Below are 14518 nucleotides of genomic sequence, written 5' to 3' on the forward strand. Positions count from 1 at the left end.
AGCTGCTGGGACTCACAGTCAGACGAGCTGTGAGGGTTAAAATGAAAAACTGATTAACTCATGATGACTGTTTTCTTTTGTCAAAAGATTTATAATTCTGTAATTAATCCCTAATTGCATTAATTTTAAATCTAAGGCCCATTCTTTAAACAGCAACCCAAACAGGTCATATTGGGTTAATGAAGGTCCCTTTTGAGCACATTGGCATGGACCTCTTTCACCAAAGTGCATGGGGATATCACTTTGTATTAGTTCTGGTGGATTGTGCAATGCAATATCCTGAAGCAGTGCTTCACACAGCACAACATTTCTACAAAAAGTGTGGCACGGGTAATGTTACAGATCATCTCCTGAGCAGAAGGAGATACTAATTCTCCAAGGCACTTTGTTCATGTCTTGCATACTAAAAGAACTATACCAATTATTGAGCATTAAATCTGTTTGGACCAGCATCTACCACCCTCAGAATAACAGACTGGTGGAATTGTTGAGTAAGAATTTAAAGTCCATGATTTATAAGTTCATTCACAAGGATGAACACAATTGGGATTCCTAGCTAAACCCTGTGATTTTCTCCCTTTGAGTTACTGTTCAGCAGAAAACCATGTGGGGTGTGAGACCTAATTAAAGGAAACTGAGGCTACGTCCACACTAGCCCGGATACATTTGAAAACGGCCACACTATCATTTTCAGTCATTTTCACAAAGTTGTGCGTCCACATTGAAAGCGCTTACATTCCAGTACTGCGCATGTGTGAAACACAAGACGATTTGACCTGCCTCATTTCTGTCTGCCGTTAATTTACTTTCCCGCTCTTTGAAACGATGCAGGAAAATGTCGAGGAAAAGCATCGTGTTTTTTAAATGGACTAACAATGGACAGGGGAGGAGCCACACAGGAGCCATGACACCCACCCCCGGCTTCTGTGGACTCCGACATACACTCCCCTCTCCCAAAATCCTCTCTTTCTATCTCTGCACTTTAAGTGAGGAACGAGCTTTGCAAGATCAAGGTGCGGAAAGCTGCAGGTCCAGATGGCATCAGCTCCAGGATCCTGGGGTGCTGTGCAGATGAACTGTGTGGCATCCTAGGATATCTGTTCAACCTGAACCTGTCGCTGGGGAAAGTTCCACAGCTGTGGAAAACCTCCTTTATGGTACCGGTACCAAAGACCTCCCATCCCAAGGACCTCAGCAGCTACAGGCCGGTAGCCCTGACATCACATCTGATGAAGATCCTCCAGAGGTTGGTTCTAAACCATCTGCGCCCCCTGGTGAGGTCTTCATTTAATCTGCTGCAGTTTGCTTACCAGCCTGGCATCGGGTGGAGGACGCCATCATCTACCAACTGCACCGAGCTCTGACTCACCTGGAGTGGCCTGGAAGCACTGTGAGAATCATGTTCTTTGATTTCTTTAGTGCTTTCAACACCATCCAGCCATGACTTCTGAGGGACAAGCTGACTAGCTCACAGGACGCCCACAGTATGTGAGGACACAGGGCTGTGTCTCTGACACGCTTGTCTGCAGTACAGGGGTCCCACAGGGAACGGTGGTGGCTGGTTGCCACAACACTGATGCTCTTTACAGGAAGGGTCAGAGCAGACTCTACCTGCTGAGGCAGCTGAGGTCATTTGGAGTACAGGGAGCGCTTTTAAAGACCTTCTATGACTCTGTGGTGGCATCTGTCATTTTTTACAGTGTGGTATGTTGGAGCAGCAGTTTATCGGCAGCTGAGAGGAAGAGGTTGGATAAACTCATCAGGAAGGCCAGCTCTGTTCTGGGATGCTCCCTGGACCCAGTGCAGGTGGTGGGAGACAGAAGGACTCTGGCCAAAATAACATCTCTGATGGACAGAGTCTCACATCCCATGCATGTAAATGTTGCTGAACTGCAGAGCTGCTTCAGTGACAGACTGCTGCATCCTAGATGCATGAAGGAGCGTTTTCAAAGGTCCTTCCTCCCTGCAGCTGTCAGACTGTACAATCAAAGCTGTAACTTGCACTATTTTATCAACTGATTCGCACTATGACCAGGGTTTGCCTCTTATCTGTATTTAATTTTATTTAATTTAACAACTGTACGGTATTCTGTTTTTGGTAACCATTGTCCTTAAATATGTAAAAATTGGGTATGTTTCTGTTCTGTGTCTTGTGTACTGTTTTTTTTGTATATGTGTTGTTGTTTTTTGCTGCTGTTACAACCAATTTTTCCATTCGGACAATTAAAATATTGTTCTATTCTATTCTATTCTATTCTATTCTATTCTATTCTATTCTATACACCTCAACCTTCTGCTTTTCTGGAGAGCCTGGTGAAGGAAAAAGATGAGCTGGAGCCGGAAGTGCCAGAAACCACCATTCTCACTTCCCTCCATCATGATGACCATCATATGCAGCCCCAGAGAGTGGATGTTGCTGCATTGCAACAGGTTTTTGCAGATGTGTTCTCCCCACGGTGGGTCACACCAATCTTAGAGCACCATTTTGAAACTTGTCCTGGCATGATGTTGCATTCATGGCCCTACAGGTTACCTGAGCCCAAGAGGCACATTTTTCAGAGAGAATTCACAGAAATGCTGAAAATATAATAGAAGAGTCACACAGTGCTTGGTGTGACCCAATATTTCTTGTGGTGAAGACTGATTGGTCTATGTGGGTCTGTGTCGACTACCACAAGGTGAATAAGGTGTCATAGTTTGACACCTACCCAAGCTCCTGGACTGGTTAGGCACTTGATTTTCTTGTCTCTTGTTTGTTTCTTGTTTGTGTGTATGTGTGTAAGCAAATAAATCCCCAGAACCTTTGCACATTTCCCTGCAGTAATAGCATCTTTTGGTTGCATTTACTGACCTTGGTTTGTTGTGCAGCTCAGCAGTGAGATCAGAACTAAAGAGAAACGACACTCAGGTTGATTTGAGGTGAACATAAAGAACAACTCCACACAAACAGCTGACAAACACACAAACAACTGTGTTGATATAATGAGTGAATGATTTGATCCTTTCACTGCCTGCTGTGTTTCCTCGACTCCTGAGCAAAGATAAAGAGTCAGTTCAGACCTGCAGTTGGTCCTCGTGGTGTTTTGAACTTGAATTCAGCCTGATTTGTTTTTCATGTCTTCTCCTCCATCATCAGTTATCAGGAGAGCAGACAGTCAAAGTACAAGAATTCAAACAAACACAGAGATTCTACTTACAGAGCAGACACAGCACAGATGTTTCCTTCATCGTCCTTCTCACTCATTTGAGCTTTTTTTCATTTCTCTCACTGACACCAAGTAAACCCCGCCCTCTTCCTCTGAGTCTGTGGTTTTTACTGGTGTAAAGACAGTAGTGGGGGACCCACTGTTTTCTTTGTGAAAATATATGCAATAAGTAATTTTAAAAGTAACGCAATGTGGTGCCTTTTCTCTTAAAACAGTTGAATCAGAACACTGCTGCTACTGCAGAAACTGGAGCTGAATGTTTTTCTTATTTCTCTTGGTAGCATGGAATGCAGAGGTTGTATAATGAAACTTTGACACTTACATCATTGAAAGCATATCAAATTAAAGTGTTCTCTCCACTATTCTCTCAAACAGCTTTCTGTCATAAAGCTTTTGTCATGCCTGTTTCTATCCATGCGTTACATCATTACCAAGTTGAGGCCATAGTTAGATTAGCATGTTGCTTTCACTGCCCTTTGTGCATCGTGCACTTTGTGTGAAAATACCGCTTATTTCTAACACAGTTATTTTCCAGTGTTAGAAAATAAATACTGCGCACTTCACTGTTGGGGTTTTTGGGGTGACATGAAATGCCTTTTTGTCCTCTAATCATGGTGTGTATTATGATATCCAAAAAGTCATCTGACCAAACTGTACTCCCTCAGTATTTTTTACAGGTTTGTCTAAATGTTGTTCAGCAAGCTTTGAACATGCTTCAATATGGGTTTTCTTCAGCAATGCAGTCTTGAATGGTGATCATGCACACAGGCCAGTCGAGTGCATTACTTATTGTTTTCATCAAAACAATGGTACCTGCTCCTTCCAGTCTTTCTGTAGCGCTCCACAAGTGTCCCTTAGCTCTTCGACAACTTTTCTGATTATTCTTTTCACACCTGTACGATATCTTGTCGGGAGCACCTGGTCATAGCTGGTTTATGGTGAAATGATGTTTTTTTTCCACTTCTGGATTGTGGCCCCAACAGTGCTCACTGGAACGTTCAGTAGTTTGGAATTTTTTCTGTGACCAGTGCCATCAGTATATTTTGCAACAAATAAGGTTGTGAAGGTGACATTCCAGTTCCCAATCGCTAGTCTCTGTAACCAGGGACCAGTCAGCCAGGGTTTCGGCCCCTGGCCAATGCGCACACTGCAACCAACCCCTACAGCGCCTCCTGCTGTACTGCCTATAGGGCTTGGTTACGCTGTGGGACAGGCCAAGTGGAACGTGGCCCGCACAGTGTTTGAAGCAAGAACTTGGGTGTGGGAGGAGTTCAGAGAGGCCATGGACGGCAGGCTGAGGTCACTCAGTTCCAAGCTCCTTAGACTACAATGACCTGGATGACTGAGAACCTTCACAGTCATCATGCCACCATGACCTTGGTGGCAGGGCCCGTGGGGGGATGAGGTTGGCCCTGAGTTCCTGAAAGCTCTGGATGTTAGAGCTGTGTTGCTTTACATGACCATGTTGTATGGAGATACAAGTGGAGTTACAGAGGTCACCCGCAGATTACCTTCCTGAAGCTTCCATCACAGCTGGTCATAGCTGCAGAAGCCGTATGAGCCTCTTTGTTAATAAATCGAGTGACGCCGTTTGATTGGAAGTGTGGGCCTCAGTGGGTGGTAGCTCATTATCATAAACTAGCCAACAGTCACATATTACACCTATCCTTAAATTCCTCCACTGGCTTCTAGTTATTAACATATAAAGCTCTACAGGCTCTACATGTTGTCTTAAAAAGTGCTATATAAATACAATTTTACTTACAAGGAGAGTACCATGCTCATAAAGCAGAGCTTCTAAGACCTTTTTAGTACAGCCATCCTTTCTGATCATCTAATCAGGGTCTTCTAACTGTCCCTCTCTATAATTTTAAAACCAGCGGTGACTGTGCTTTGGAGGCTGTTTTGAGCAAACTGTGGAACTTCCTCTGTCAGTCAGGTCAGCTGACTCTGCTATTTGGTTTAAGGGACTGAAAATGTCTTTTTATTGGATAATGTTTTCTTGATCTTTGTCCTTTCTTTTTTTAGCCATAGTTTGCAACTATTTGTGTGTGTGTGTGTGTGTGTGTGTGTGTGTGTGTGTGTGTGTGTGTGTGTTGGAATGAATGTCTGACTGACGCTTTAATTCACAGATAAGACATTAAGATGATGTTATCACTTATTGGTCATGTGACAACCAGGAGGACTGAGAAGAAAAGAGCAAAAATTAACACATGAGAAGAAGAGCTGAGGAGGGGCATCGTCACACTGAGAATGTTTGTATTTAAATTGAAAATATCTCCCTCTAGTGGCCATATATAAGATATATGGCCACATATATTTATTAGTCCCACGTGTGGGAAATTTGTTTTGTTACAGCAGTGGACAGTACAAAGTTGCATAGAAAAATTAGAGAAAAACACTGAAATAACATATTAATAAGATACTGTACACAATAGAATAGAATAAAATAAAATAAAATAGAATACAAATGCTATATACAATTGAGTATAATACAACGATGCCAGAAAGAGAAAGCGTATTACACTTAGTGTTATTGCACATGTGTGGATGTGTGTGTTTGATCAGTTAAAGTCTTTGTTGTGGAGTCTGACAGCAGTGGGGAGGAAAGACCTGCGAAATCTCTCCGTCCCACACCGTGGGTGCCGCAGTCTCCCACTGAAGGAGCTGCTCAGTGCTGTCACAGTCTCATGCATGGGGTGGGAGATGTTGTCCAACAGGGATGACAGCTTAGCCACCATTCTCCTGTCACTCACCACCTCCACTGGGTCCAGAGGGCATCCTAGAACAGAGCTGGCTCTGCGGATCAGCCTGTTCAGTCTCTTCCTGTCCCCAGCAGAGATGCTGTCGCCCCAGCAGACCACACCATAAAAGATGGCTGAGGCCACCACAGAGTCATAGAAGGTCTTCAGGAGTGGGCCCTCTACTCCAAACGACCTGAGTCTCCGCAGCAGGTACAGCCTGCTCTGCCCTTTCCTGTAGAGGGCGTCTGAGTTATGAGTCCAGTCCAGTTTGCTGTTCAGATGAACACCAAGGTACCTGTAGCTGTCCACAGCCTTGATGTCCATACCTTGGATGTTCACTGGTTGCAGTGGAGGATGTTTGTGCCTGTGGAAGTCTACCACCAGCTCCTTGGTTTTACTAGTGTTGATCTGGAGGTAGTTCAGCTGGCACCAGTCCACAAAGTCTTGAGTCAGTCCTCTGTACTCCTTGTCGTCCCCATCAGTGATGAGGTCGACTATTGCAGAGTCATCAGAGAACTTCTGCAGGAAGCACTGGGTGGAGTTGTGGGAGAAGTCTGCAGTGTAGATGGTGAAGAGGAACGGAGCCAGAACCGTTCCCTGTGGGGCCCCGTGCACTGCAGACGACCCTGTCCGACACACAGCCCTGAGTCCTCACATACTGTGGTCGGTCGGTGAGGTAGTCCAAAATCCAGGTAGTGAGGTGATGGTCCACTTCTGAGTTCTCCAGCTTGTCCTTCAGAACCGAGGGAAGAATGGTGTTGAAGGCACTGGAGAAATCAAAGAACATGATTCTCACAGTGCTCCCAGCGGTCTCCAGGTGAGCGAGGGAACGATGTAGGAGGTGAATGACGGCATCATCCGCTCCAATGCCAGGCTGGTAGGCAAACTGATGTGGGTCCAGTGATGAGCTCACAAGGTGCCAAAGCTGAGCCAGGACCAGCCGCTCCAGGGTCTTCATCAGGTGGGATGTCAGAGCCACCGGCCTGTAGCTGTTGAGGTCCTTGGGGCGTGAAGTCTTTGGCACTGGTACAACACAGGAGGTTTTCCAGAGCTGTGGGACTCTCCCCAGCCTCAGGCTCAGGTTGAAGAGGTGCTCCATCACACCACACAGTTGGTCTGCGCAGGACCAGATGACCCTTGAGCTGATGCCATCTGAACCCGCTGTCCTCTTGGCTTTAATCCTCCTCAGTTCCCTCCTAACCTGGGTGGTTGAGAGAGACAGGCTGGAGCCTTGTGTTGATTGTGTATTGGATGCTGTTGTTGGGGGTGGGGAGGAGTGAGCAGGGTGAATAGAGGAGGTGTGAAGTGTCTGAGGTGTCAGAGGTGGAACAGCAGCAGTGGGGGTGGGTGAGTCTGCAGCCGATGTTGGAGACTGCCTCATGGCTGAATCAAATCTGTTAAAGAAATGATTCAGTTCATTTGCCCACCTCACATCCCTCCCAGGCAGAGAGTTCTGACCTCTGTGGCCCGAGATGGTTTTGAGGCCTCTCCAGACTTCACCAACGTTGTTTTGCTGAAGCTGGTTCTCCATCTTCTGCCTGTAGCTGTCCTTCCCATTCCTTATCAGTCCCCTCAGCTCTCTCTGCACCCTTTTTAACTCCTTCTTGTCTCTGGATTTGAAGGCCCTCCTCTTCTGCTTGAGGACAGCTTTAATTTCTCGGGTAATCCAAGGTTTGTTGTTGGAGAAACACCGTACAGTCCTGGTAGGTACGGTGTTATCCACACAGAAATTAATATAGTCAGTAATGCATGTAGTAAGGCTGTCGATGTCCTCTTCGTGGTCGTCACAGATCACCTCCCACACAGTGGACTCAAAACAATCCTTAAGAGCCTCCTCGCTCTCCTCCGACCATCTCTGTACTATGCGGGTGGCTGGTGGCTCCCTGCGCACTAAGGGCTCATACACAGGGACAAGGTGCACCAGGTTGTGATCAGATCTGCCCAGGGGAGGGAGAGCTGATGAACTGTATGCCTCTTCTGCATTGGCGTACAGTAAGTCCAGTATTTTATTGTCTCTGGTGGGGTAAGTCACATACTGGGTGAAGGTGGGCAGTGTGGAGTTCAGTGAGACATGATTAAAGACTGTTAGCATAATTAAAGTCTGATTAAAGTCTGATTAAAGTCTGTCAGCAGAGCAGCAGACCACAGAGTGGAGAGACTTACAGGCTGCATCTGCATTGGCCGAGGTGGACACACATGTATGTTATCACGATAACATACGAGAATTCCCGGGAAAAAAAAAAATATATATATATATATATGTATATATATATACCCTATGTGCGAGGGCGGTGTTAAACAGAGCCTTTGAATGGAATGACTTGGTAAAGAAAAAGGTGTTAAAAGAGAAAACTTAAATTTTTTTAAAAATATTTACATCTGTGTGATATTAACAGATTATATTAAAGCAACACTTAGTTATATATTAGTTTTAAGTTTCTTTCTGGTCATGTGTGTTTCTCCAGCAGCTCTCAGTAACAGGTTAATAACTTTAATTCAAATTGCAAAGCAGTTATATTTTTAAAATATTTTCACAAAAGAAAAAGTGAGTCCCCAACCACTGTCTTTGAACCAACAGAAGAACCACAGACTCAGAGGAAGAGGGCGGGCTTTACTTGGTGTCAGTGAGAGAAATGAAAAAAAGCTCAAATGAGTGAGAAGGACGATGAAGGAAACATCTGTGCTGTGTCTGCTCTGTAAGTAGAATCTCTGTGTTTGTTTGAATTCTTGTACTTTGACTGTCTGCTCTCCTGATAACTGATGATGGAGGAGAAGACATGAAAAACAAATCAGGCTGAATTCAAGTTCAAAACACCACGAGGACCAACTGCAGGTCTGAACTGACTCTTTATCTTTGCTCAGGAGTCGAGGAAACACAGCAGGCAGTGAAAAGCTCAAATCATTCACTCATTATATCAACACAGCTGCACAGTGGACACATGACTTTACTGTGGTATTTAAGAGCAGTGGATATTTTGTAATGTACTTAGAGTTTAGTCGGTCTGTATAAAGAGCTGCTTTTTAAATAAAAACATAGAAAAAAAGTCGAAGAGCATGAAAAATCCTAGTTGTATGAATAAGGTCTTTTAAACTTCATTGAAACATGTTGCTGGCATCAAATAGAAAATGAGCAGATATATCAGAGAGACGAGTTTGTGTATTTGTCAGCTGTTTGTGTGGAGCTGTTCTTTATGTTCACCTCAAATCAACCTGAGTGTCATTTCTCTTTAGTTCTGATCTCACTGCTGAGCTGCACAACAAACCAAGGTCAGTAACCTTCTTCTGTCACAGTTTAAACCTGAGAAATGCTCACTGATATGACCTGATTGGGTTCATGTATCAGAAAACTGATAATTTAAAGTGTAACCACACCATTATCTCAGGCTACGTCCACATTTACATTGGTATTTTTGAAAACTGAGATTTTCCGTTTTAAAAGAAATCCTGTCCACACGTGCAGTTTTTGGAAAATATCTCCGTCCACATGTAAACGCCAAAAACGCAGTGAAACGTTGTCACGAACATGCCAAATCCTAGCCATGTAAAATCTTGGCAATCAGAAGTCTGGAAGCCTTGGAGGGAAAGAGTAAACAGGGTTTTATGCAAACCTTAAGTACTTCTGAAAAGTTTTTGTGTTTTTCTGAAAAGGGAGTTAATTTTGGGTCACTTTTCAAGTGCCTTCAACATTTAAAATGTTATTAACCAAAGACAGTATTTTGGCTGGTGTAGACTCACAACTTAGGAATGAACAAAATGCATAGAGCATACAGAAATGTAAAATTAAAATTTATTCAAAACTGACGATGACGTCAGGATTTGTGAGAGCATCTTTGTTGAATGAAGAAGTTCACTCTGATGGCTCTGTCTTTCTAAATGGAGGGACAGTGACTGTGTATGTATATGTAAGCATGTAAAACTGCAGATAATAAGATTAACAGCGACAGTATTTTGTCTATATCTGCCATTGTAGAAATTCATCTCACTTAATAATAATAATAATAATATTAATAATGTGGCGCACAGAGTGACGTGGAAAAAGGTGCAAACCTTTGACGTTGCATGACTAAATCTGTTTTCCTTGTCCACACCTGAACGCAAAACCGGAGTTTTCAAAAAGCTGCATTTTAAAAAATACATGTGTACATGTGGACATAGCCTAAGTTTGAACTAAAGTATAACTGATTAGAAGTTGTTGTTTTGTGAGTTTTTCATTGTAACCCTGACAGCTCGTCTGACTGCGAGTCCCAGCAGCTCTCAGATCTTCGAAGGAGACTTTGTGTCTCTGAGCTGTGAGGAGGACGACAGCTCTGCTGGATGGACTCTGAGGAGAAACACAAGCAAACAGCAGAGGACTCAGTGTGGAGATGGGTGGGGGAAAGCAGCTGGAGCATCATGTAACATCAGTTACATTCAGCCCTGGCACAGTGGAGTTTACTGGTGTGAGTCCAGAGAGGGTCCCATCAGTAACATGGTTAACCTGACAGTCACTGGTAAGCTGAGTGTGTGGAGTTAGTGTTGATGAAGCTGTGTGTAAATGGATGAAATGCTGTAGTTTGTCTCTGTGTTGAGGTGGATCAGTGATCCTGCAGAGTCCTGTCCTCCCTGTGATGGAGGGAGATGACGTCACTCTGCTCTGTAAAACAAAGACCACTCCCTCCAACCTCCCAGCTGCTTTCTATAAAGATGGCTCCCTCATCAGGAAGCAGCCTACAGGTCACATGACCATCCAGCATGTTTCCAGGTCTGATGAAGGCCTCTACAAGTGTGACATCAGCGGTCATGGAGAGTCTCCATCCAGCTGGATCACTGTCACAGGTGACACACTCACCTGTCTGTGTTTCTGCAGCTTTCAACATTCACAATGTGACGACAACTTAATGACTGTGTTTGCTTTATTTTAGGGGAACACACCACCACACCTCCACCTACGTCCACCTCGCCTCCATCACTCTCTCCTCCTGTTCTCTCTGTGTTGTCATCTCTTGGATCAGTCTGTGTTGTGGTTCTACTGGTGTTATTGGTTCTGCTGGTGAGACGATGTGTTCACAGGAAACCTGAAGGTGAGACTCAGACTTCTGAATGTTAAATAAACACTTTTCATTGTGATCATTTCTGTTTGGATTCTGTGGACTTGTTAACAATTCATAAATCATTTTGGTCAGTAATATTTAATTTGGGTCACATCAGCAGATGAAGAACAAGACGGAGAAGATGACATCACCAGCAAAATCACATACAGTGACATCAACATATCAGCGCGTATAAAACTACCAATCAAAGCACAGAGAGGTAATTCCATTTCTAGTGTGTACACACAATGTCTCTGTGTAAGCATCCTTGAATTAAATATGATTACAACTACTATTACTGGTAACAATAATAATGTGGTGGGACATGGTCTGCTGTGCTGCTGCATTGAAGATGGACGCACCTGAGCGGCATCTGCAATCACACCTCACCGCATGAAATGGGAACTGGGTCTTGTCATGAGGTTGTTGTTGCAGTGTGTGGCCGTGAGCTGCAAAGCTGCAGCCGGTGTGTGAACAGCAACCGTGGTTAATAAAGTATGCTGAAAGCCATAAAAATGTTGTCGGGTCTGCCATGGTTCATTTACAGTGGTGGCGAAACCCAGGACTGGGCCACCAAGGAAAGGAGCAGGCCCAAATGGTGGCCAAGCTGACAGCCACACAGTGGGAGCAGGCGGTGGTGTCACGTTGCCAGCAGGAAGAATTCCAGGACCAGATTGAGCATGGGATGGAGATGATTGAGAATCTGGCAACTGGGATCTGGTCCTGGCCAGCACTGTCGCCACACCCACCGGTGTTCTCTGACACCATGGGAGTGGAGGAGGTCTGGACTGTTTCTGTGCCTGTAACGCCCCCCCGGGAGAGGCTAGCCAGGTCGCAGGCTGCCTCCGCACCCATACCCACTTCTCAGGTGGGAGTGGCTGGTGCCTGTCTCCGGTTTCTGCTTCACCCCCTGCTGCAACAGGTCGGGCCAAATAACTCCTCGACTTTGCGTTTTGTTGTGCTTTTAAGAAGACAAGGAGCCTATGGTTGATCGTTGCCAATTTATTTTCTGAATGGAAACATAACGGTGCCGGGTCAGTGCAAATGGCTCGCCACACACCCCTCCACACAGGAAGAGACTGGCTGTGAGGCCTGATACAGCGGTGTCCTCACCCAAGGATTGTGTGCCAGCAGGACCTGCCAAGCTTGAGATGGAGGTCAAGGCATGTGGGGTTGCTACGAAGCCTGAGGTCAGTGTGCTGTCTGGTCCATCCACCTGCCAAACCACTGGATACTTGGCTCACGGCCCCAACTGTTGTGCCACCACTGTCTGCCACACGGGTGGCCCCAGACCCACCAGTGCCGCTGAACAGACACCTCTCTGTCACTGGGCCAGGGGCCCAGGGCGCCGATGGTCAGGGCTGATTCCCTGTTCTGCTCACAGGGGGAGTAGCTGCAGCTGGATGTAAATAAGAAGTAGATAATTTTTTACAGTTTAAACCTTAAAAATAAATATATCTCTATGGTTGTTGTGCAGCACTTCTAGGATCTGGAAACATTCAGGAGTACTTTTTGATTTATTTTGAATTATTTCCCTTTTCTTATCATGTTGGTTTTTTAGTTTTCTGTTAGAAAAGTAAATGCAGCATTGTGTTAGCAAGGAAACTTTTGTCCCTCCTCCTACACAGTTGTTTCGAATTTCTTTGGGGGTTTCAGATTTGCTGTTTGGCCCACTGACCTTCAGGTGGGAGAACTTGAAGGTCACTAAGCCAAAGAGCCAAACAGCAAATCTGAAACAGGAAAATATTAGTCATGTTGAGGTTCACAGCAGCAGTTTTTAGTTGTGGTAAAGATGTAATAATGTGAACTTGTCCTTTTTTCTTGAGTTACTAGTTCTTGGGGATTTATTTGCCTCCTCAGATGTTTCTCAGCTCTGTGTGTTTGTTCAAAAAAATATGGGGGAAAAAAAATGATCGGGGCAATCAACATTAAGCCCAAATTGTGGTGGTCAGTGTGTAACGGCCTTAAATCTGAAATATGAGGATGCTTTTCTGTCCTTTCCTTTAAATTGGACTTGGTTTTAAGTTGGTGTTAAAGTTAGATTTGGGTTAATGAAAAGTGTTTCTGACTTTAATAATGTAACTGATGATTTTTATGAAGCGCTCTGCAAACAAAATGTGATAATGTCATCATTTTAGTCAACTGTCTTCAACTCTGTCCTTACTGAGGGTTGTTCACTGTGAGCTGGACTGTGTGTTTGTGGTCTGTGGTTAACTGAAGCTAACAGCTCTGCAGTCGTCCAGCATCCTGTTTCTGATGGAAAGAAAACACTTCAGCTGCAGCTGTTTCAACACAGAGCTGTTCAATTTAAACACAGGAAGGAACATTTGGAAAATAATCTCTCTAAACTCTGCACACATCAACTCTTTCAAAGTCAATATTACCTTCATTAAATTCTTCCAGTATCACCTGCTTTCCTTTAAAATTAGCCTTTGACCTTTCTCACAAAAAGTTACATAAATAAAACTTGTTCAGAATTAGTTTGATGTTAATATGAATATTAAAAGACATGGACCAAAGATCAATACTTGTGTGTTTTCAGCTGCTGAACCTGTAACTCTTTTAACATGCTTGTTTTGTGCTTTGTGGTGAAGGGTCTTAATCTGCACTTAAACAAGATGGCAGCTTTGTGGTCGTCCACTTTCCTTTTTCAAAGAAACACCCACAGGTTTTTGCAGTGACTGTGTTTTGCAATCAAGATGTTCAGATAAGAAAACGGTAAAAAGGTTACAGAGGTTCATTAAAAGGAAACACATAAGGACTTTTATAATTCAGCATTTAAAAACAATACAAAAAATATTTCTATAGCTGCATTTATAATAACATCACAATACCAATGCTGTATCTGCAATAATTTCTATGTGCTTTGTTTTACAGAGACAGATTCAGCTGTGGTCTACTCAGCAGTGACAACTGAAGATGTCTGTTATGGACAAACAACCATCAGAATAAGGAGGCCCAGGTACAGCTGCTCTTTAGACAGAGCCAAACTAGTTGCTCACCCTCGTTTTAACCATTATAAATTAACCACATCATCATTCAAACATGCAAAATGTTTCATGTTTCTGTCAAAAAAAAACAAACTTTATATGGTAAGATAAAGACCTAACAATAATACAGAGAAAACCCAACAATCATATGACCCCCTATGAGCAAGCACTTTGGCGACAGTGGGAAGGAAAAACTCCCTTTTAACAGGAAGAAACCTCCGGCAGAACCAGGCTCAGGGAGGGGCGGGGCCATCTGCTGTGATTGGTTGGGGTGAGAGAAGGAAAGACTTGCTGTGGAAGAGAGACAGAGATCAATAACAAGTATGATTCAGTCCAGAGAGGTCTATTAACACATAGTGAGTGAAAATAGGTAAAAGAAAGAGAAGTGCATCAGTGTATCATGGGAGGATTCGTGGTCACCTGATCCAGCCCTATGTGAAGGTGCACTTTATAGCAGGTGGTGTAGGACGTGGAAACAACAAATAAACTAAAATAAACATTTTATTGGT

At 44.0% G+C, this 14518-nt stretch overlaps 1 protein-coding gene across 1 annotated transcript; it reads left to right on the forward strand.

The window, feature by feature from the left end:
• The first annotated feature begins 9753 nt into the window (after nt 1-9753).
• Nucleotides 9754-12010, forward strand: LOC120434312. Its single transcript, XM_039602168.1, has 4 exons — nt 9754-9768; nt 10155-10440; nt 10520-10746; nt 11567-12010. Exons 1-4 carry the CDS (start codon nt 9754-9756, stop codon nt 12008-12010), a joined length of 972 nt encoding a protein of 323 aa, XP_039458102.1.
• The last annotated feature ends 2508 nt before the right edge of the window (nt 12011-14518 follow it).

The sequence above is a fragment of the Oreochromis aureus genome, linkage group 3, assembly GCF_013358895.1.
Source record: "Oreochromis aureus strain Israel breed Guangdong linkage group 3, ZZ_aureus, whole genome shotgun sequence".
NCBI classification, from domain to species: Eukaryota; Metazoa; Chordata; class Actinopteri; order Cichliformes; family Cichlidae; genus Oreochromis; species Oreochromis aureus.

Bases quoted from the DNA above. Each gene is read 5' to 3' on its own strand.
- LOC120434312 (XM_039602168.1), top strand. The intron at 10,441-10,519 runs GTAAGCTGAGTG...CTCTGTGTTGAG, and splicing joins GGTTAACCTGACAGTCACTG to GTGGATCAGTGATCCTGCAG. The intron at 10,747-11,566 runs AGCTGGATCACT...GTTCATTTACAG, and splicing joins GTCATGGAGAGTCTCCATCC to TGGTGGCGAAACCCAGGACT.